The sequence below is a fragment of the Amphibalanus amphitrite genome, unplaced genomic scaffold (assembly GCF_019059575.1).
Source record: "Amphibalanus amphitrite isolate SeventyFive unplaced genomic scaffold, NRLGWU_Aamphi_draft 001568F_arrow, whole genome shotgun sequence".
Classification (NCBI taxonomy): Eukaryota; Metazoa; Arthropoda; class Thecostraca; order Balanomorpha; family Balanidae; genus Amphibalanus; species Amphibalanus amphitrite.
This window is the reverse complement of record NW_024883061.1, coordinates 1-23,040: the sequence shown is the minus strand read 5'-3', so window position 1 is coordinate 23,040 and position 23,040 is coordinate 1. Positions and strand designations below refer to the sequence as shown.

General features: G+C 52.4%; 1 protein-coding gene across 1 annotated transcript in view; it reads right to left on the bottom strand.

Annotated features, from left to right (window-relative positions):
• LOC122373896 (small conductance calcium-activated potassium channel protein-like) overlaps positions 1–13,185 on the bottom strand; it is a 42,941-nt gene extending 29,756 nt beyond the window's left edge. The window contains exons 1-3 of the mRNA XM_043352341.1: positions 13,151–13,185; positions 5,762–6,189; positions 4,335–4,470 (exon numbers count right to left, since the gene is read on the bottom strand). Coding sequence (XP_043208276.1) covers positions 4,335–4,470; positions 5,762–6,183 — 558 coding nt within the window. The 5' untranslated portion in view covers positions 6,184–6,189; positions 13,151–13,185. The remainder of the gene's footprint in view (positions 1–4,334; positions 4,471–5,761; positions 6,190–13,150) is intronic.
• Between the last annotated feature and the right edge of the window lie 9,855 nt (positions 13,186–23,040).

Sequence of the window (23,040 nt, the reverse complement as noted above, 5' to 3'; positions counted from 1 at the left end):
AATCAAGCGTGTGTCTATCCGTAACCCGACCGCTCCTCCCGTCTCCGCCGCCACCCGTAACCTCATGTCTCAACGTCGCGCTGCGCTTCGCCATCTAGGCCGCAACTCGAGCGAATACAGAGACCTAAACCGCTCAGTCCGGGCGGCAGTGCGTCGAGACAGGCGAATAGAGATACGGAGGGAAATTGGGGAGCGGGGCCCCAACAAAGTTTGGCAGTGCATCAGGTCAGTGGTAGCCGCGAAGAAGGACGGCCCAGACATCCAGCCCGATCTATCTGCCGATGATTTAAATTCATTTTTTGTATCTGTCGGTCCTCGTGTCGCTGACGAGATCCGAGCCCAAAACACTCCCACCGATTTGGATGTGCGTCTCACCCGTGTCGGCGCATGCAGTTTTCAACTTCGTGAGATAACACTGGGGGAGCTCGAGCAGATTATTTTCAGCATGCGTAACTCGAGTGCCTGCGGCTCCGATAACGTGTGTGTCCGCATGCTGAAATTCGGATTCCCCGCTATTGGTGCTGTCATCCTGCATATTATCAATACCTGCTTAATCCAATCTGACATCCCCGATTCATGGAAACATTCCACAGTTCACCCTCTGTTCAAGTCTGGTAACCCTTCAGACCCCGCAAACTTCCGACCCATTTCCCTAGTTCCTGTAATCATGAAAGTAGTTGAACGCATTGTCCATCAGCAGCTCTACGCCTACCTCTCCCATAATCACCTTCTGGCATCCTCCCAGCACGGCTTCCGCCCCCGGCACTCCACGGAAACCGCGTTGCTGTCTGTCACTGAACACATCCTGGCCGCCACTGATAGGGGGGATTTGTCAATGCTATGCCTTCTCGATCTCAGTAAATGTTTCGACGTGATTGACCACGATCTTCTGATGCAAAAACTGATGTTACACGGCATTGAAATTTCCTGGTTCGCCGCCTATCTACATGGACACACTCAGAGCGTGTCTTTGAAAGATGTATCCGGACGTAGAGTGCTGTCTAGGCCTCTTTCTAATGCCATGGGTGTCTTCCAGGGCTCTGCGTTAGGGCCGCTTCTTTTCACCATTTTCTCTAACAACTTATCGCTATACGCAGGCGACGCAAAAGTGTTTCAGTATGCCGATGACACTCAAGTATTGGTTAGCGGTCCAGCTCGGGACCTCGAAGTTCTCATCTCGCGCATGGAGGACTCGCTCGCGTCTCTCAACGACTGGTTTTGCGCTAACGCCCTCAAAGTGAACGCAAGTAAAACACAGCTTATTGTATTTGGCACTCGTCAAAATCTTCGTAAATTACCAGACTTTAGAGTACCATTCCGCAACGCAGCGTTGCAACCGTGCGCACAAGTCGGGAACCTTGGCGTCACTTTTGACAGCACTATGTCATGGGACGCACACGTCTCTGAACTCTGCCGCCGGTGTACGGGACTGTTGATTGGTCTTTCACATGCGCGCCACTGTCTCCCAGATGGCATCATTCGAACGCTCGTGACGGCACTCGTTGTATCGCGTATCCAGTACTGCCTTTCAGTTTATGGTAATGGGTCCCAAAAAAATTTCGATCGACTCCAAAAAATTCTTAACTTCGCCGCTAGAGTTATTTTCGGCCGCCGTAAATTTGACCATGTCTCCGACCTGCGAACAAAACTCGGGTGGTTGTCCCCGCGCGGTATGTCCGATTTCCACACCCTTGTCATCGCACACAAGGTCATACAGCGCCGTGAACCTGAGCAACTAGCAGCCCTGTTCGTCGCTAATAGCGCTATCCGCGAGAGACCATCCAGACAAGATCACTTCTTCCATCTTCCCCGTCCACGGCTGGAAACGGGCAAGCGGCGGTTTGGCTATCGAGCTGCAGCTCTGCTGAACAGCCTGCCACCTCACCTGTCGCAGCTGCCTCCCGCCCGCTTCGCCCGCGCTGTTAAAGCCGCAATCGTGGACGATGAATCAGCACATCGTCGCTGACCAATAGGATAGGGGTGGGTAAAAGCGATGAGGCTGTCCTGAGAGTGTTTTGTCCTAGTTTTGACGTGAGTGAATGTGCAACTGTTTTGAATGATTAGATTAGCAACCGCGGATACGGATTCTGAGCAGTAATCGCCACGCACTTTGTATGTGGATCGCTCTTAAATGTAAATACAAATACAATACAATACATAAGGCAAGAGAAGTAAATAAACAATGGTCAAGCAAGGGCCACAAATTGCAGAAAAAGACCGATCTATTTAAGGAAGAAAAATCATGTTTTTGTCAAAGGGCGACAATTAACTAGACAATGGAGTGTTCTGTAGTGATGTTATCAATGATACAAGAGCTAACGTCCATTTAGCATCCAAGCTAACGCTGGATGCCGTGGTACGTGTGTTATTTCAGAGCATATCATCAGTTCGACTTTATTCTTCCAGGCCGGTCCTTTACAATATGATACTTTCTGAGTCAAGTGTATTATTTAGCACTAGAGGTTCATGCAGAACAACATAGGTAACCAGAAGGTGATCTTCTGGTCCGACCTCGCGCCAGCACACTAATCAAGGGGCGCCTTGGGGGCTTCGGCCGATGTAAAAATTGCATGATTGAAACAAGGCCCGATAAGCCATTTGCCACGACTGAAATTAACAAATGAGTATCTAATGTGATTTGCCGAAGGCTATTACGTATATTGGTGTCTTTAAATTTGATACAAAATATCAACTGGCTGCTCATTACCGCCACGAATTGGCCAAATTCACGGTCCACTGGTGCCAGACCTTGTGAAAACACTTACAAGAAAATGTCCGAAAAATGACCTACGGGAATCAGGCAAATCTGTTGACGCTCTACGGTTTGCAGCAGATGCAATGTGCATTACAACAATGCCTCGTTTGTTTAAATCGGTACATTTTTACCGAAGATACAGCCTGCTAAACTTTGTCTCAATTTTTAGTGAACACCCTGTACAGTACGTACTCGTATGTGGCCTTTTCGATGTAGACCTGAATATTTCAGACCTAGCCATTTAGCCAACTTGAAAATGTCCATAAATGTTTTTCCGGCAGTTTTTGTGACACTGTCGTCGGTCGATAGGTGCGTTTGCAATGCACTCTCCTTATTTAGGTACTATCTGTCGATGCCTGTACCATTTATTACTTGAATACCTGCCTCTGACACGTCAAGCGACAATCCCTGGGTTCAGCTTAACAACGCTTGTTTGTCAGCACGTATGGTCAGCACTTACACATTTCTGAACCGGTTGGTAATAACAATTAGCATAAATATAAACTTTGCTGCCTTATCTTTACCTAATGTTGTGCAAAATAATATGTTGATTCACCATTGTTTTCTTTTAACTTTGAACGCTCACTAATGAATTTGTATGTATATTTGTACATACTGATTGTCTCTTTTAATTACAAGCTCATTTATACCTGTTTTTAGCTTCTAAGCCAAACTTTGCAAATGATTGGCGCCAGTCTGCTACCACTTTTCCTCCATCCAGGGATTTACATGCCTAACGCACGGCCGTCGTCGCCAGCCTGTTGATTTTACTTTGAAGGCCTATTTAGCTTATTCAGGACATACCGGACAGCCCGAAACGGGCAAAATCGTCTGCCAAATTACACGTCAACCGCTGTCATCAGAACCACCGAGGCAGAATTTTAAACGAGCCACTTTGAGTGGGATTAGATTGCACGCACCACAAACTTCAAAATAGAAAAAGGGCGGAAGAGATGAAACGAATGGGTTAGAGGCGCTGGCAAAAAGCTCAGAACAGAAAAGCTTGCTACCAGTTAAGCGGACGGATGAGCTGCTGCAGGCTTGCCGGAGATCCAAACAGGCCACAGAAATGGGAAGATAGAGAGAGGGAGAGAGAAGAGAGAGAGAGAGAGAGAGAGAGAGAGAGAGAGAGAGAGAGAGAGAGAGAGAGAGAGAGAGAGAGAGAGAGAGAGAGAGAGAGAGAGTCGTGTAGCGTCAGACGGCGCCTGACCAGCCATTTGCGTGAATCGATCCGAAGCTTGTCAATCCAAAGAAGAAGTGAATAATTGAATAGTGTATGATATAATATATGGGGGCCGTGCACTCTGTTTGGGAATTCCACGGTGGTCTTTGTCAATACGCACTGTCTCATGACACCGATAGGTCTGGATTACGGGTAGGTTGGGATTATAAAACCGAGTCACGGGCCGTTCAGACCCGAGTCACGGACTGTCAGACTCGAGTCACAGACAGCCCGGCCGGGCAGTGACGCTGGGAGTCACGGACAGCGGCCATCCTTTCAGTGACGCTGGGGGACGCGCGGTGCTGCAAGCTGCGGTGCGCACACGCCGACCCGGCCGGCCCGGCCGTCTCCACTCACCATGATACCAGTCGTGACCGCTATGCCGCGTCCACAGTAGGTATTAGGCACAATATCCCCGTATCCAACCGAGAGAAAAGTAATGGCGATCAGCCACATGGCATTCAGGAGATTGGCGTGATCATCGTCGTGGTATCTGTCGAACACAGGCGGAGCCACTTACACATCGGGTCAGCCGACAGTCCGCGCACCAACTTACCATCATTCCACAGACCACGGAAATGCTCCGGCCACAGTAGGTGTTGGGTACTATGTCTCCATAGCCCACACACAAAATAGTAACCGCTATCAGCCACATCGAGTTGAGTAGGTTGACGTGGTCATGGTCATGGTACCTGGAGACAAATACGCCCAAGTCAGGGAAGTCAAACGACAGCTACGCTACCGACTGTCAGCATTACGCTTGAAATGTCCAGCTGCACTACACCAACATGCGCCAGCTAGCAGATTTTGTACATCTAGACGGAAAGTGTGGAGGGCAGGAAAGAGAACGGTTTAAGCCGTGGCGAGACGGCTGTCGTGACAACGTTTAGATAGAGAGAAAGAAAGAAAAAGAGGCGCGGGCGGAAGCAAGCTAAAGGGTATGTCAGCGCGTGCAATAAGTGAGACGCCATAAAGGATGCGGGCGCGCGGGCTGGCTCAAAATTCGCCATCATCGGGAGTCATGAAGCCGAGAGATCGCGAGGTGGCGGGGTCTGTCGGGTTTTGGCCGGTGACCGGGCGGCGAATTGGGCGTATTGGTTCCGTGTGCCATGACCATGGCTGGAGCTGAGCGGCCCGGGGCCGGAGCATTTCTCGGTGAGGGGCGCTTACTGTGCCGCGGCTCGGGCCGGCGCCGGTTTAGGGGGCGGCGGCCGGCGGACCGGCGGAGCGGCGGCTGGCACTCGGGACGGTGTCCAGAGGTGCCGCTGCCCGGCCGACTGCAGGGCTCCAACAGATTGTACAACTGAGAGAGTGTGTAAGCGCCCCTCACTCACCATGACTCGGCCAATGATGGGATTTTGATCCATCCCCAACACGGCAATGAGACACATAGTTCTGCACCAAGCAAAAATTATAGCCACTATTCTAACCATCGCTCAAGCAGACTCTAGACATTTTCTAACAAAGGACACACCGAGATCGAACTGAATTTGGCCATCAGAAATAAACACATTCACATCATAACCGACCCATTGTCTCAGGCACGGCCGAACAAATGACTTCTAAGCACAATACAGAGAAATCCCAAATTGATATTCCCCGACTGATTCTGAACCCTCTATTGCAGCCCAGCAGTCCCACGAGTTAGATTTCCAGTCCCATTTTCCCTCACCGCACTCCCCGATTCCCGTTCTCCCTCCCTGACCTCTGCCCCCTCCCGCTCCCGGTACGAGGCCCTCGCCACCAGCAGCAGACCGCCCGGCCGGGCCCGGCGGCCCTCTTACCGTTCGCACTGGCGCAGCGTCCAGCTGGCGATGATCCACAGCGACACCATGAACACAAGCAGAACCGTGCCCGGGCATATCGTCATCAGAGTTTTCAGCACAAAGCGCGTGTTGAAGTTGATCCGGTTCAGCGCGCCGATGCTGCGCGATGACGCGTCCGTGAACAGCTTGGAGTGCAGCAGCATCACGCGGCAGATGAGGTACAGCCTCAGGAACATGGGCAGCGAGAGCGTCACGTCGACGGGCACCTTGCGGCTGAGCGTGCGGCCGCTGTTGCCGTTGTTGGACAGCTTGGTGGTCCAAATGAAGTAGTACTCGCCCGGGATCGGGTGGATGGCGCATATGAGCAGCTCGATGAAGATCTGAACGTTGCGCTGCCACGTCATGGCGATTCGCCAGTCGTCGGCGCAGTTGTCGATCATGAACAGCTGCGGAGACAAGGAGGGCACGGTGTCAGGCGCCGGGTGAGTGTCCCGACGGGTTCAGCGGTTCTGGACACGGGGTGGGGTGCAGGGCGCAGGTGATGACGACGGCTGACTGTGGCGCACGTCACTGGGGAGCAGGGATTGTACAAGGTACGCTATGGACTGGTCTATTGGAAGCCGATGACACAAAAAGTCATAAAATAAATCACATTTTCACATGGTTGAATGCTGCAACACATTGGAGGTCTGTGATAGGAATTCGAAGGAGGCATCGCTTCGGATAAAAACACAATGCATCAACTACTTTCCCAAAGTTATAACAAAGAAATTGAACAATGGACACGAACTATTAGTTGGCTTTTGTGCAGAAGTTTCACCAGTGCCAAGAATGCCTCGCATCGCGGAACTCTAACTAGCGCTTGCATCAGCGTTCATTCAAACTTCAACGTAGTTTGGTATCTTGTGTTTCTGAGGCCTTGCTTCGATGCATGCGAAACTTCATAAATTCAGTTTTACACACACCAAAATGCACAATTCGCATGCTGTAAACATAACACCAGAGAAGTGATTTCAGTCCAAACTCCAAGCACGGTTGTTGAAGATTTGTTGAAAGGCATAACCACCAGGCATAACCACTGTCAGAGGGCCGGCAATCCCCAGCCTGCCCGGGCAAAACAGACACATGTGAAATTCAACAAAGGGTGTTATTCGGCTCGATCAAAGTGCTGGGAAAAAGTCAGAAAAATCAGCGGTCTTTGTGGAGTGGGCCTGTGGGCTCACTGGTAATGCTGACGTGCTGAGCCTGGATCACTATTAACGGATTCCTCGGTTGCGGGGATTTATCGAAAAAACTAGACTCGAGTGACGAGTTAATTACTGTGAATTCATCAGTCATTGGCCATACTCCACGACCGTTTATTTTATGGGCGGCTTCAATGTCCACTAAAACAGCTCTCATCATCTGATTGCTTGTGGCTACCAGTCACGTCAGTTCGATACCAACTCCTCGTTGCGTCACGTTTCAACCGAGTTATTTCCAACTGGACCGGGTAAGACACACACAACTGTCAAGACAAGGAATTGGTGACGGCGGCGACGGCCGGGGAGGCTGAGGAGTCGGCGTCGACGGCCTGCTCCAACACTCGTCGTCGTCGAATTTCGGCGCCCCGGTCCCGCGAGGGAGGTCGTCGATAGCGACAGACTGCCTCCACATCGAGCAATGTCATCAGAAGCCGCCGTCGCCGCCGACAGCGGCCGTGGCGTCGACCCTGGCTCCCAGCGCGGCGGCGGTGGCGGCGGAGGAAGGGCTGGGAGAGAGAGAGAGAGAGAGGAAGGATGGAAGGCTGGGAGGGGAGGATGGGAGGCTGGGAGGGGAGGAAGGGAGAGGGGAGAGGGATGGTGGCGGTGACAGCGTCACCGGATCACGGGAGGTGCACTCGGAGCAGGGAAAGAGAGAGGGAGAGAGAGAGAGAGAGAGAGAGAGAGAGAGAGAGAGAGAGAGAGAGAGGAGAGAGAGATAGAGAGAGAAAGAGAGAGAGAGAGAGAGAGAGAGAGAGAGAGAGAGAGGGAGGGAGGGAGAGAAACGTCAGACCGCGCCACGCCGGTCCGCTGAGGAGAAAGGCTCTCCGAGTTGTTTGTGTCGACGATCACCGGTAGGAATCGCCACAGACAACGGCCCAGTCGGAGTCGTTTTTGCACAGCTGCGCACGGGGAAGGGGCCAGAATGAGAAATGGACGGAGGAGAGAGACGGAAAGAGAGACATACATGTATTGGTAGATAAGAAAGAAAGAGAAGGAGAGCCAGAGATAGAAAAAAGAGAATGAGAGATATAGGGAGAGAGAGAGAGAGAGAGAGAGAGAGAGAGAGAGAGAGAGAGAGAGAGAGAGAGAGAGAGAGAGAGAGAGAGAGTGAGTGAGAGAGAGAGATGGAGAGAGGGAGAGAGACTAGAGAGACATATAGAGGAAGAGTACATCCGGTCCAGCCACAGAGCGAGGCAGTGGTCAATGGTGACGCTGACGGGTAAGGGAGCCGTCCAGCGAGAGAGAAACCGACACTTCCGTCACATTAGGCCGAGAGAAAAGAGCGAGTGGCTTCCGTCACATTAGACCGTAGACGGCACAAAAAGGCACCCCGACAGACCTGTATACAGAACGGAGTCCATGGAAGATAAATCGGAGCTCAACGGGGCATAAGTCGTGACAAAGAATGACAGCATTTGCGAACACATGACAACATAGCAAAACAATTTTTCGTGAGCCTTCCGTTGCCAACAAAAGACGTTTCCAGATTGGAAAGGAATTGGTGACTAAATAACATTTTGTTTCCTCCTGAGTCCCGTGCTGTGGATTCAGAAGTGGTCCGTTCGCCTCTGGGCTGCGTGGGTAGAGTAGGCGGGCCGACCTTGACGGCCACGCTCCACCATTCTTCCAAGGTTCGGCCCGAGCGGCGCGCTTCAATAATGCAGCGCACCGGTTCACTTGGATTGATCGACTGAAAGTCACATAAACAACCGAGATCGGCGCAGGTCGATGGTGGCCGGCCCGGCTCCCGCCGCAGACAGGCGGGCTACCTCCGCAGACAGGCGGGCTCCCGCCGCAGACAGCCAGGCTGCCGTGCTCCCGCCGCAGACAGGCAGGCTGGCGCACCCGGCTCCCGCCGCAGACAGCCAGGCTATCGCCGCAGACAGGCGGGCTGGCGCACCCGGCTCCCGCCACAGACGGGCAGGCTGGCGTACCCGGCTCCCGCCACAGACAGGCAGGCTCCCGCCGCAGACAGACGGGCTGGCGCACCCGGCTCCCGCCGCAGACAGAGACAGGCTGGCGCACCCGGCTCCCGCCGCAGACAGGCGGGCTCCCGCCACAGACAGACGGGCTGGCGCACCCGGTCCCGCCGCAGACAGAGACAGGCTGGCGCACCCGGCTCCTGCCGCAGACAGGCAGGCTGGCGTTCCGATCCTGCCGCAGACAGGCGGGCTGGCGCACCCGGCTCCCGCCGCAGACAGCCAGGCTGCCGTGCTCCCGCCACAGACAGGCAGGCTGGCGCACCCGGCTCCTACTGCAGACAGACAGGCTGGCGCACCCGGCTCCTACTGCAGACAGACAGGCTGGCGCACCTGGCTCCCGCGGCAGACAGACAGGCTGGCGCACCCGGCTCCCGCCGCAGACAGGCTCCCGCCGCAGACAGGCGGGCTGGCGCACCTGGCTCCTGCCACAGACAGACAGCCAGGCTGGCGCACCCGGCTCCCGCCGCAGACAGCCAGGCTGCCGTGCTCCCGCCACAGACGGGCAGGCTGGCGTACCCGGCTCCTGCTGCAGACAGCCAGGCTGGCGCACCCGGCTCCCACCGCAGACTCCCGCTGCAGACAGGTTGCGTGTCCCGGCCTCAGCCGACAGCCAGACTGCCGTGTCCTAGTTATAGCACACAGCAGGGTTGCCGAGTCGATGGATTTTCTGCGACTTCGACTCCGACTCCGACTCCGAATCCGACTTCAAAAAACCAACTCCGACTTCGACTCCGACTCTGGGCAGAACTGTCGACTCCGACCAACTCCGGCTCCGACTCCGACTCCAACTCCGACTGCGCAGCCTTGGCAGACAGGCAGGCTGATGTATCCCGGCCGCAGCAGACAGGCAGACTGCCGCGTCCCTCCACCCTCCCGGCTCGCTCCGTTCTCGACCCTGGGTCGAAGGGTCGACTCTGAGCCGACCCCGCCGTCCCATCTGACCCAGGCGACCCGGTGACCTGGTGACCCGGTGACCCGTACCCGATGTGGTTCTGATCACATCCATTGCCGTGAGAAGCCGATAGCGCTGGGAAATGACTGCGGGCCGTCCATACGCCGTCGGCGGCACCGCGGCGCCGACTGTCTGCCGCTCGTATTGAACAGTCGTACCCAGGGCAAACGGCGTCACTGGCGACACACCGCCCACCGATTATAAACGAGCGCACACACATACACACACCGTCGGCCCGTCGGTCGGCCTCGCCATCCACCTCATCAACGTGCGCGCACACGTACGCAGTATTATTGTTGGGCCGAGTGGCGCCGAACCAGGCTGTGCGCGACAGCTGCACAAAACAATGAATACAGGAACGGCGCTAACCGGGCCTGCGGCCTACTCACGCACGCGTAATGCGTTGATAGTGACCTGGGGGAGTCCTTATCGGAGCGATAAGCTGCTGCCCAGAGGCGGCGTTCATCCCATAACAACATTGCGCAATGGATATGCGCTGTTATTCTAGCATCTGCGTCCAGCATACGTCATCGCCCACTGACAACCGAATGGCAAAAACGACCGACGATGGATAAGCTAATTAATGACGAGAATGACCGATAGATTGACCAATCGCGTGACACTTTAGGTGATTCACCACCGATACGTGTCAACGGGACACGCCAACGGAACGACTCACAAGCGTGTCACCAGGACATTTCACCGACGCACAGTGTCACAAAAACACGCTCCGATTCCCAGGCCCGGGAGCGTATCATCCAGGTTCGCCTCGCCCAAAACATTAGCACGGATGGTGGCCGGTGGTCCACCCCGCCGCCCGTTCAGTGGCTCCAACTCGCCGCTCTTGGGAGTCCAGCACTGACCGGGAATCGGCCACCGCTCAGCGCCGTGACGTCAGCCGCGGCCGGTGACGCCACGGCCGCTGGTCCTGTTCCCGGGCACGGCCGGCGGCCCCCGGGGACAACTCCCTTTCTTTCGGGCGCTCTAATCTCGCACATGACAACAGAGGCCATCCGGTGCTCTGGCGGCTGCATATTCAGCGCGGCGCGCCCGGTCCGGCCGGCCCGCCGCCGAGGTCACGGAGGTCGTCCGGCGCCTGTCGCCCGGGGTCGATTCAGCCGCCGCGCGCCCACCGCGCCGACCAATATTTGGCTGCGATGGTCGCCGGTGATCCCGAGCCACGTGCTATGAGGTCGTGTCGGAGCGATTATGACGCGCACCAGCGCCGTTCTCGGGACTCATTGAAGGATGTTTGAGCTGCCCGGCCCGTGTCAGGGCCCAGAAATCGATGTAGAAATGTCACCGGGCCGAGCCGCGGGAGCCATGTAAACGGCCGGCCGCGGCGCTGTGCTGGGACAGCCGCCGAGACACCCATATGGATGGACGAAAAGATGGAGTCAGCAGCTGTGTGCGGGTGTGGGCGGCTGTCAAGATGGCGTGCGCAGAAAGTCAGTGACGGCAGTTGAAACTAGCGCACGAAATGGCCGCTCCTGGCAGTCCAATCGATGGGAGTATGGGCAGGACCGGATCCATCCACTGGGCAACCTGTTCGCTGAATAGCTCAATCCGACCAGTTGAACTGCCCATTCTGCTCTCCCTTCCAACAAATCACATTTAACTGCCGGACAGGTGGAATTTGAACTGGTTTGAGCGATTTACTGGTTAAATGCTGCTTGCAGCCAATGTAGACTAGCTACTCATCACAGATGCTCATTGGCATCAGCACTGTGTCATCTGCCCACGCCACATAGTCGGCTGGACCATGGCACTGTGTAGTTTTACAGTTAATTGCCTCGCATCAAAACCCGTCTTACACAGGCCGCTCTTATCCAATATCCAGTCATTGCGTCTAGTTATTGTGAATATATTCATTTCGCTAAGATTCTTGACTTTGCTGATTGTCAATCAATTATTTACCCATTGTCGTCCGCATCGTTGTTGCTTGAGAGGTAACACCCTGACTTGGAATAGAGCATTTGCCGTCGCGGGCTGTGTTGTGCTGTGCTATGCTGTGGTGTGGTGTGCTGTGTTGTGCTGTGTTGTGCTGTGTTTTGCTGTACTGCGCTGCTGTGTATAGGCCGCTGTGTTGTGTTGTGCTCTATTGTACTGTGCTGTGCTGTGCTGTGCTGTGCTGTGCGGCAGGTGTGCCGCCCTGCCCGTCCGCCGGGAGCGTCGACCGCTTTGCTGAGCTGTGCTGTGCTGTATATACTGTGCTGTGCTATGTTGTGCCGTGCTGTGTTGCGCTGTGCTGTGCTGTGCTATGCTGTGCTGTGCTGTACTGTGCTGTTGGGCCGTTGTGCTGTGCTGTGCCGTGCAGCAGGTGGGCCGCGCTGCCCGTCCGCCGGGAGCGCCGCCGCTGTGTCAGCCCGCTGCCTCGTATTGATCGGCCTCCAATGAGCTCACAGGTAGCTCACGGCCGGCGGCCGGCGGCCAACCCGCTCTCACGCTGGATATACGGCCGGGCCATACACGTAATGTACAATACACGACCGTGCGATGCACGTAATGTACAATACACGACCGTGCGATGCACGTAATGCACAATGCACGGTCGTACGACAAAGGGAGCGTATTTACGATACATGGAATAAGTGACTGTGAAAACGCGAAACGTACGACAATGAATTAAAGGGTTATGAAAACATTTGGTGCATGAGACACACACACAATAAATGCCTAAAACAATTAAAAAATCAAAACCTGAGATGCTGGAATGAACGATGCGCGGAAACTTCGAAGGTGGATACATTGAATTAGAACGTACAAAGCTTGTTCTATAAGTGTACGGCTGAAATATATGGTGATCTGGTTGTGGTAAGCGAGCAGTCTCGATGCGTTGAGTCTGGAGTGGTGAGCAAGAAATGCACGAACAATTTACTTATACATACATACAAGACGAGCTGAGAAGACTATGGGAGCCGGCCTTGCGCTCAAACAATAGACACGTTTTCGGTCCAAGCACTAATACCATCACCTTCTGTCACGATTGCACAGCTCAGGCACCACGAAACCAGCGCCAGCACCAATTCCCAGCGCCCGCACCACTAGCACCTACCTGGACCTCCAGAGCGTGGTACGCGCAGAGAGCCCCGGCACTAGCCTAGCACGACCAGCACCACCACCACACGGCCCAGCATCACCACGCAGCCCCAGCACCACCACGCAGCCCCAGCACCACCACGCAGCCCCAGCACCAGCAGCAGCACCACACAGCCCCAGTGCCACCTACCTGCACCTCCAGAGCGTGGTAGGCGCAGATGAGCCCCAGCACTAACCCAGCACCACCAACACCAGCACCACCAACACCAGCACCAAAGCAGCCCCAACACCAGCACCTACCTGCACCTCCAGAGCGTGGTAGGCGCAGATGAGCCCCAGCACCACGAACGTCGACACTGAAATCAGCGTCTTGATTGCCATGGAGCAAAATGAGGCCTGAAAGAGAATTAACTGGTAAAGAACCGTGTCAACATATTCAGAAGCATACAGCTGCAGAATATTTTCCCGTTAACGGGGTTTGTCGGTTATCAGACACTAGGCATTGTTAACTGTAGGTAGCTTTCCAAAGAATGAATTTTATTCGTAGAATGCAATACAATTTCCAGGAAAAACAATGCAAATTTGACAATCAATCACTCATGCTCGGCGCTTGTATCCGGTGCATTGGTATGAATGGGATATATCTGCCGAAAAAAAAAAAACATTTTTCTATCGAATGAAAGCCATCAATTCCAGCAGCATCTGTTGTCGAATGATAAAATGAAATAAATATAAAAATAGTTTGGCATGGGAAGGTGAAGAGTGTGATTTGTGAATGGTCCGTGGCGCTCAAATGCAATGGGAGGCCCGGCATAACGATGTTCTTGGGACCCGCCGCCGGTGGAATACGCTGCAGTGGTGACCATCCATCTGGTGTGACCTAGTTTGCGTGGATTGGATGTCTCAGACGTGGCCCACTGTCCCGTTCCGATAGCTCTCCTCTCAATGAATCACCGAATGGGGCCACGGACACGGCCATTGATCGCTTTTCCTTGTGGCACACTAATGTCCAAACAAAAAGAATGTTCCTCATACGTTGCAGAATCGCTCAAGTGATATTCGTCCTTACAGTAAGCATGGGAACTAAAAGCAGCTCATGAGGAGCACATAAGTCAGTTCATGGTAGGTACTGTCGATTTATAGCACTAAGAAAAAAAGCGATATCACGATTTTACATTCTTTTTATTACTTTCAATAAAATAGCATAGATTATATCAGCATAATTAACAAATGTAAGTGACTTTCGCTTTTGATCAGCTTGTGATCATCCCTGGAATAGGATATTCCTCATCTCTGGATGGCCCTAATAGAGGGCAGAGTCAGCAGATAGAAGTCGGCTTTGAGACTCGAGATGGCGGCTAACTGGAACCATCGCTCACCTCTGGTGGCCTGTGCTAGCCCGCAAAAGTGCTCCTGCCACGATAGATAGCCGTGATTGTTGACGGAAATTTGCTGGCGTGCCGGCCTGGATGGGGCGGCCGTGATCCCAGTGTTATCTGCGGTCGGCGGCCGTAAATCTCCAGCCGGCCGAGACGGCTCGTCATTGTGCACTGCAGTCGCCCCGAATGGCGCTGGCCTAGAAACCCGAAAACAGCCGCCGGGCGGCGTCTCGGGCCGACCAGAGCGGAGGGAGCAGAGCGCGGCGGCTGACCGGGAGAAAACAGGGCGGGTCGGGAGGCGCCGGGAGCTGCTGGCGCCGACCCAGCCACTGCAGAATGCCACACATATATCACATAAACCGCTTTCAATGTTCTCGTCTTTTATTCGCCTGCATAAGCCATCATAGCTGAGGAGATGGCGAGATTCTGTGCCCAATCCATCCGCACGCACACACCGAGCGGCGGCAGTTCTGCAGAATGTGCAGTTCGCCAGCATCGTTTGTCTCAACTGACGCCGCTGCAAAACATAGACAAAGCCCAGAAAAATGACCGTCCATTCCTTCTGCGAAGGGCGCCGGAAGATTGAATTGGCGCGCGATGTTTTTACTAGATCAGAGGTGCTTTAAAAACTGGTGAAAACGAACAAACTCCCCAAAATCTGCTCAGGCATGCATTTCCGTGGAAAATGTTGAATTAATTCAGCCCAGCTCCGGCTCAATGTGCAGCTTAAAGGATAGCGTTAAAAAAGTCGTGCTGTCGACGGTGGTCCTGGAGATGTTGCCTGCCGCAACGGAAACATTAGCGTTAAGGTTGCTAAGTGAGTCCGGGCTAAGCTAGCCACGCCGTTCGGTGTTTTGGCATTGGCTGGCCTCGACCCCTGACCCCTTCCTGGGCTCTTCTGAAAGACGCCCTAGAAAGAACAGGGGGAGACAAAAAAAAATCGCTGCGCGCACTCCGTCGCTCGGCGTCCTAACGGAAAAGGTCGCTTGGGCAGCGTTGCCTCGAGTCCAACATAAGTCGTATGTCGGACTTACCCACTTACATGCAGTTGTGGTAGCCGTTGTGGTTCCAGTGCCTGCGCCCACGCTGTGAGTTGCTAAAATACATTCATGGTAGAAATCAACGCTGTTACAATATATCACCCACGTTTTAAATCCATATATCTGCGCCTGTCGTGTGTGCGCGACATCTGGTGGCACTATGCGACCTGTAGTTCTCCCCGGCGCACCAAGGTGGCACTGCCTGCCCGTGATGAGGCACGACCTGGCGCTGGCGGAGGTAGGAGGTAACTAGGGATGGCGCAACTTCCCGCCAATATAATTTGCACGGTTCCATCGTGAAATGACCATTCTCAGATTCATGTCGAAGTGCCCTGGCCGGCAATATTGCGTATGCGAGACAATACAAAATTCACCAATTTTTAACTGGTCATAATAGAGTTAAGGAAACATTCGCTGTTCCGTATGATAGCGAATCTAGTTTTTTCCAATCTTCGTTGTTGGTTTGTTTCCAGTATCTCCAACCATGGCTTAAGTGCTATGTAAAGCAGAAGGCTATCCACTGTCTTTTCGACTGGCAAGTGTTCCGTCATTTTGAAACCAGCCAGCTGCTGACGTGTCGCGCTATTTTCGGCTCCCAATCGGTCTGGATGAGACCCTGATCTGTGTATATTCAGCCCCAGAACTATGTGTCAAAGTCGCGGCGAATGGCCTCGCTTTGTGAGATGCGGCCCATGGCCGGCGTCCAGTCAGCCATGTTACCAGTGTTCTCTGGCCAGATGGTTATCAAGTACAGGCCAGGAAACAAAGCACTCTGTCTGATTGGAGAGGCAGAGAAACAAGCTAACGATTCTTGTTGTAGGAATGTTTCACATTCTTTCAGAAATTATTGGAGAAGGTCGAGATACGATGGACTTGAATGCGCCCGAAGCAATTGGCGTTTAATGGCCAGAGGGATAGATGGCTAGAGCATAGACCACTACCTGCCACACATATGTTGTGGTCTATGGATAGCTTCGTCGGCATTTGAGATGGTGAAGCACTGGCACTGGTGTCTTTTGTCCTTTTTCTACTACCATATAATAACATTTCTACTATTGTAAATAAATATGCCTTCAGTGATACATTTTTTCAGAGTTACGAATAACAATATATACAAATATACACAAGAGTTACAAACCAAAAAACGTCATCTAAATGTACCTATAGTACTTGTGTTGATATGAATGAGATTCGCCACAAAGATTTTCAAAAAATTAAATATTTCAGCCATACGTAAATCTTCAGCGATGCCGTCATCTATGCATAGATCATAAAACAAATCAAGCTCAAGACATTCAGATTGCATAGCTGATCGAACAAATACATAAATTTGCTGATATTCCAGAACCAACAGAATCGCCGCCTGGCAGACCACTGAACAGGCAACATTCTTCAATGTCTCCGCCAACTCCGTCCCTATCGCAATCTATGGCCTTGCCAGTATATCCTGTCATACGTCACGCTGCGCCCGTCCCCCGCGCCGATCGCCCTGCCGCTCTGGCCGCGCCGCGGCGCCCGCTCCCGCCCGCTGCCAAGTGACTCTTTTGTCTGCCGTCCGCGGCTGCCTCGCGAAAGGAGAGGCAGAGAGCCAGCATCCGGACCCACTTCCTTTGCCACATTGTCCCTCGTGAACCATTTTGGATTGCCAAATCTGGCTTCTTAGGTTGGGATGTAAAGTGCCGCGAAGGAGAATGGTTTGCCTGTATAGACGTGGTTACTAAGGCATAAATGTGTTGAGTCCGCATACTAGTTTTCAATAAAACGGCCAGATATCCTCCAAAGATATCCGAAAATTATGAATGTATTGACACTCAACACTGGTTTTTAATTTGCTTTTAATGTACTTTTACCAGCCCAAAGTGTTTCACATATCGAGAGCTGAGCTTCCTATTTGCCAATCAATGTTAGTACATATATGCGATTACCTCATAAAAATGCTGAGGTGTAGCAAGTGATTTCCCAATGTTGTCCATGACCTGCTGCCTTTGTCCAACCAAATATCGATTTGAACATTGTACAGAATCGAAATTTCGAAGTTCCAAGTTCTGATTGGCACCAATACACCGCTCCCACGCCTGCTGAACGCAATAGCGACTGGCAGGTAGGCTGTGCCGCGGCGCAGGAGCGCTGTGCGGCACAGACTACCTTCCAGGTCTGGAAGCATGGAGCGGTGCGGTGCGAAGAGGACGTTCGTCGCCGACAGGAAAAATTGCGAAGTTGGTCAGCCTTCCTCAGACTTTCAACTTTCGAACTGTTAACTCCATTATTAGTATTAGCTGCATCATACGTTTTCATTCCATCGAGGCCTGGCTGTAATTTGCAAATATCGGGAAAATAATTGGATTACCATAGCTAACTAGAATATCGGTTCCAATCAGCACTGACCACTGGCGAACAGAGCGTAAACCTTTGAGCAAGAGGCGGTGGGCCCTTGATGTCATCCGCAACAATCCCTGGATGTCTGCTCAGCAGGGCATCAGGGACCCCAGTAACCCCCCAGTGTGGATATGTAAATAGAATTGAAAAAAAACTACACATATTTATTCTTTTCCAGAAATGGAAAGTGTATTTTGGGGAACGGATTTCGAAAACATAAGCAGCAACTTTCAGAGAATAAGCCCTGGTTCTTGTGACGACCTGGCCCGCTAGAAATTGGGGATCTAGTCTCATCGCGTGTCGAACTCTTAATTAGTTGCTAGCGCTGGCTCCAGAAACATAAATCAAGTTGCTGATTGATGACCTTTCTCTCTAGTTTACTTTGATTGAGTAAATCATGTAAGAAAACCTCAACTTTATTAGAAAAGATAAGCTAAATTTAAGCTTTTGGGTTCATACTCCAACGATAGTGACACACTTTTTTTAATGAATTTATATTTTCCACCTTTTATTTACTCCTTTTTTCTATTTACAGGAACTATGTGAACAATGAAATAAACCTAACATAGGTAGCTGTACCTTTAAGCTTAGGACTTTCCCCATTTCACAGGATGAATCTCTCTATAGCTTTCAACAAACTGCGCAAATCGTTTATTTGTAATTACTCATATAAAAACATCGGTTCACAATCAGCTCGTGTTCATGCACAATGACATCAACATGTGACCTAGACTCGGGGCGGCCGCCGCGTGCCGCCCGGTCTCCCCTCCCCTCCCCTCCCCATGGACCGGCAGTCGGTTCGGGGCACACCTGTCTGGTCACAGCAGGCTGACGGTCACAGACGACGAGCGCGGTAAACACACGAGCCTCCGTCGCGTGCTGCCGACCCCCCCCTCCCCACCCGGCCCCGACCCGTATCGTGATGTGCATCGGGGGGGGGGGGGGGGGCACAGCGGAAGGAGAGGGCGGACGAGGCGGGGCGGGGGCGGGCCGCCATTACCGAATTGCTCAGTCAGCTTGGGCCAGGAACTCTGCTGACAGCGGCGTGCTCGGCCCGCACTCAGCGGCACGACACACGAGCGTTTTTTAACCCTCGCCGGACCTATTGGTTTTCTACATACGCGCCGGCCGAGGGGGGGGCGGGTACGACCCCCCCCCTCGCCGTTTCGCCCCTGGTGGAGCTAGCGCGTCGCGGAAAAAACGAGCGTGTGCGCCGTTACGAGACGCAGAGATTGGTACCCGATTTTAAGGTCCTAGGTCAACCGGTGACCTCTGAGGTCAGGTCAAGTGCCCCAAGGTACGGTTCAGTTTTTGGTGAATAACTTCGCAAAAACGGCCGCAGAGCGCCGATTTTGGCAGCATCGTGTTCGTCTCGCTCAGGCGCGTCGAATGATATACTTTTTGTCCGGGTCAGGTCAACTTGGGGTGTTGACCTCAGGTCAAGGTCAGGTCAGCACCCCCAGGTCACGAAGTTGGTCGAAAGAGGTCATGTCGCATATCGTTCGATTCGGCAGGTCTTCCTGAGTCCATTGGTGGCTTTCCCGACTCGCTAGCTCAATTTGATCAAGAGTTATTGACGAAAAACTAATATGACCTTGATGACGTCATAAATGACGTCACGCAAGGTCAACATTGCAAAAGTGACGCATCTAACCTTGCAAGGAGTGCATCAAATCACGATTCTGTGTGCTTGAGATAGTTGGAGATCGTTCCCGGCGCCAGAATAGCAGTTTGAATTTTTCCCCATTGACTTATAATGGTGAGGTCACGAAAATGACCTGACCTCATATGACCTTTAGGAAAAATCCGAGATATACAAGTTGTGGGACTCATAATGGATACTAGATCCTGCAAGTTTCATTTCCCTGTGACATCTCCTCTGGCAGTGAGGGCGTTGCGAAGTTGAGACATCTGAAGACCGTGCAGAGGTTCACTTATGACGTCATAGGTCAGTGACCTGACCTGACCCAAAAATGCGGTTGGTGTCAAAAGATCCGGCTTGGATCAAAGGTCAGGTATGCCAAGTTTCAGCTCTCTATCGCCAGCGTGTTCGGAGCTATCGCGAAAAAACCCTATGGGGGGGGCGGCACCCGCCCCCCCCTCGGCCGGCGAGGGTTAATGTTTTTTGTGTGTGTCAGCCGTTTTTAGGTGATATTTTGTTTTTTATTTTCTTTTGAGTCACGCACTCAAAATCGATACCATTAGCGTTATTACAGCTATTCAGGCGAAAGTGATCTACAGTCCCTGTAAAAAACTGCAACGATGAGTAAAATCTCTAAGGCTGCTGTTATGCGCTGATAAGTGCGCCCATCCAGGCTTGCTGTGGCGGTGTAGCCACTCTCACAGTCCATTACCCCGCATTCCGGGACGGCTGGGCGGTGTGCGGGGGCCGGTCAGTCTGCAGAGGACGGCCCGCGCGGCGGGTGAGGACGGTGACCTGTCGGTCCGGGGAGAGCCGCGGACGGCGCGGTGTCCCGGCGGGCCGCTAAGGCCGGCGCCGCCCGACCGCCGCCGCCGCCCCGTCTCTCGGGTGCGGCGCCGGCGACCGTCATATCCTAGGGCGGCTCAGCACCGAGGCCGGCCGTACCCACGGTCAATAGTCGCCGGCGCCGCTCCGGCGCTCTGCCCCGCCGCTCCGGCGCTCTGCCCGCACTGGCACCGTGCAACCCGCACCCGACTCTGTACCCGACACTGCGCCGCCGCCGCCGACCGCCCGGCCGCCGCCGCCGCTGTGGCTCCGTTACAGGAGCGCCGCCACCGCCGCTCCTACTGGAAACTTATACCGGTCCGATGTGAGGGCGTTGTTTTCGCCGGGCTAATTAGGCTGCCAATTCCAATTTAATTCGGACGCTTCACCCGGATTTCCGCGGCAGCTGAGCACAAAATAGCCGAAGCGAACGAGCGTGGTAGCGAGCGACAATGCTTTGGCGCTCCCCCCCCCCCAAAATCATTTCGGAAATATCTATTAAAATAACGGTGCCTAGCACGACTGATCCTCTCACCTATGATACACTTTCGCCCATGTAATGACAATTTTAGTCCCGGTCAGGTTATCATGTCAAGCCAAATGACCTCACCTCTTAAAACGGTAAATATTCACCCCAGCTCCACCTACTGATCAATTGGCTTCAACCTTTCAGCGATTGATAAGTGTAACATGATGCATGCCACGTAAACCTTGATTTTTTTTTATCCGCTAATAAAGGTAGAGTTTGCAACCTCTTCATTATTAGTGACTTGGAGAAAATGACTGCGAGTGCGCATCTTTCGCATTAAAGTCTGAACAAAATTTTAGCACAATAAATAGGTTTTCGCTGAGCACCTAAATGAACACTGACCCCACACATAGCTCTTAGATCTTATTAGGTCATGAAAAGTCACCAAAAGTTTCCTTTTAATTGACTTTTTCTAAGAGACGAGGTGGATCAATGCAAACACATTTATTGCGTTCAGATAACAATATAAATAGACTTACAAGTTACATCCATATCAAACGATGGTACCGCCCAGTTACTTCGTCACCTTAGATCAAAAATTTTCAATGGACCTGAAAGTATGCTATGAGTCCTGTGCCGAAGTTTGTTTCAGAAGAAAAAGTTATTGAGCGAAAATTTATATTCTGATGTCTGGTCTCATCGCTGGACAAACTACTGTTATTGTGTGAAATCTGGGGGCACTTCAGCAAAGACCTACACAATAGCCGCCGAATATTTTCCATGGCTGTATTGGTTCATGAGGTACGAGCTAATCTGTCTAAGAATGTCAAAGTCAGAAGAAAGTGCAGCTTTGGTGACCTTTGGTGACATGCATGTCACCAGCAGTGACATGCATACATGGCCTTTGACCATGCATGGCCTTTGACATGACCTAAAGTATGCCTTAGCCCTTAGGTACCCTGGCGGCAGTCGTTTTTATGACCTTCTGAACACCGCGTACCTTATTGTTAATACGCTGAGGTATTTCAAAGATAGACTGTGTCATTCTGAAAGTCAACTACACCTTGGATAAAAATGAGTCTTAGTCTTTTCCTTGATGCATCACCTTCGAAAGGACAGCACTCCAGCATATTCTAGGCATGACGACCTCGCTCATGTCTGTAAGTCAGTAATTGCGCAAGTCGTCTCCATGGTAACGGAGTAATTATCGACAAACGGTAATTGAGTAGGACCGGGTGACCAGGCAGCGGGCACGTTCATCGTGAGCTATGGCTTCTAATTAACACGCGCAGTGGAAGGGGGGGGGGCGGATTTCGCCCACCCCTCCTATTTTTCGCCAATAACTCGCGCCACAAACAAAATATTAATGTGAAGTTTCGGCTACCTGCCCAAAATTGAATTGCAGATCTTCTCGTGCAAGAAATAAGAAAATCGGTTCACAACTTTTCTAGTAAGAGCGATGTAAAGTCAAACATCCTGCCGCCGCGGCGGCGCGGCGGCCGGCGCTAGCCGTAGCGCCGCCTGAATTGTAGACTGTGCCGGGGCGGGACGGTTCCGTCTTTACATCGCGCTCCTTACCGCTGATTATATTAGATTCGCGTCAAATTTGGTGAGAAGACTGAGAAATGTACAGGGAATCATATGGTCAAAGAATATTGAAAATCGGCCGGTAACAACTTGAGTTATGAGTGTGTAAACACAAAATTGTGATTGCCGCGTTTCCCGCGTCGGCCGATGCCGCTTCAGCCGGCGACATCTTACCCTTAGCAGGCTTCTAACTGCCATATTTATTGTTTGATTAACTAGAAATTCACCTTACTCACAAATGTTGGGTCTTTCGTATAGTGAAAGAAAAAGAAAATCGGCCGGTAACTTTTTGAGTTATCGGCGTGTAAACGCAAAAAAGTCGCTCATATGGCAGATTTGACCACATTTGACCTCATTTGACCTTGAAGATATTGACCTAGGGTCATGAAATTCACACACAACAGAGTTCCCCATGGCCCCCACCTACCCTCCAAATTTCGTCTTTCTAGCTCCAGTGGGAGCTGAGATCTTAGGGGGGGGGCGACATCCCCCCCCCCCTTCCACTGGGCGTAGTACTGGCAACCCTTCCACTGCGCGTGTTAACCCTCGCCCGCACATGGGGGGGGGGGGTTGCCACCCCCCCCCCCCAGGCAGTCTTTCTGCTCTGCACTCAACATTTTTAGAGCTAGAAGGCTGATTTTTCGTATAGCTGCTCGTCTATCCTTTCGTGATGTTCACTGAAAATTTCAAGTTTCTGTGATTTTTGGTTTCGGAGATATGACCTTGTTTTTTAGGTCATGTCATGACCCAAATGGCCAATTC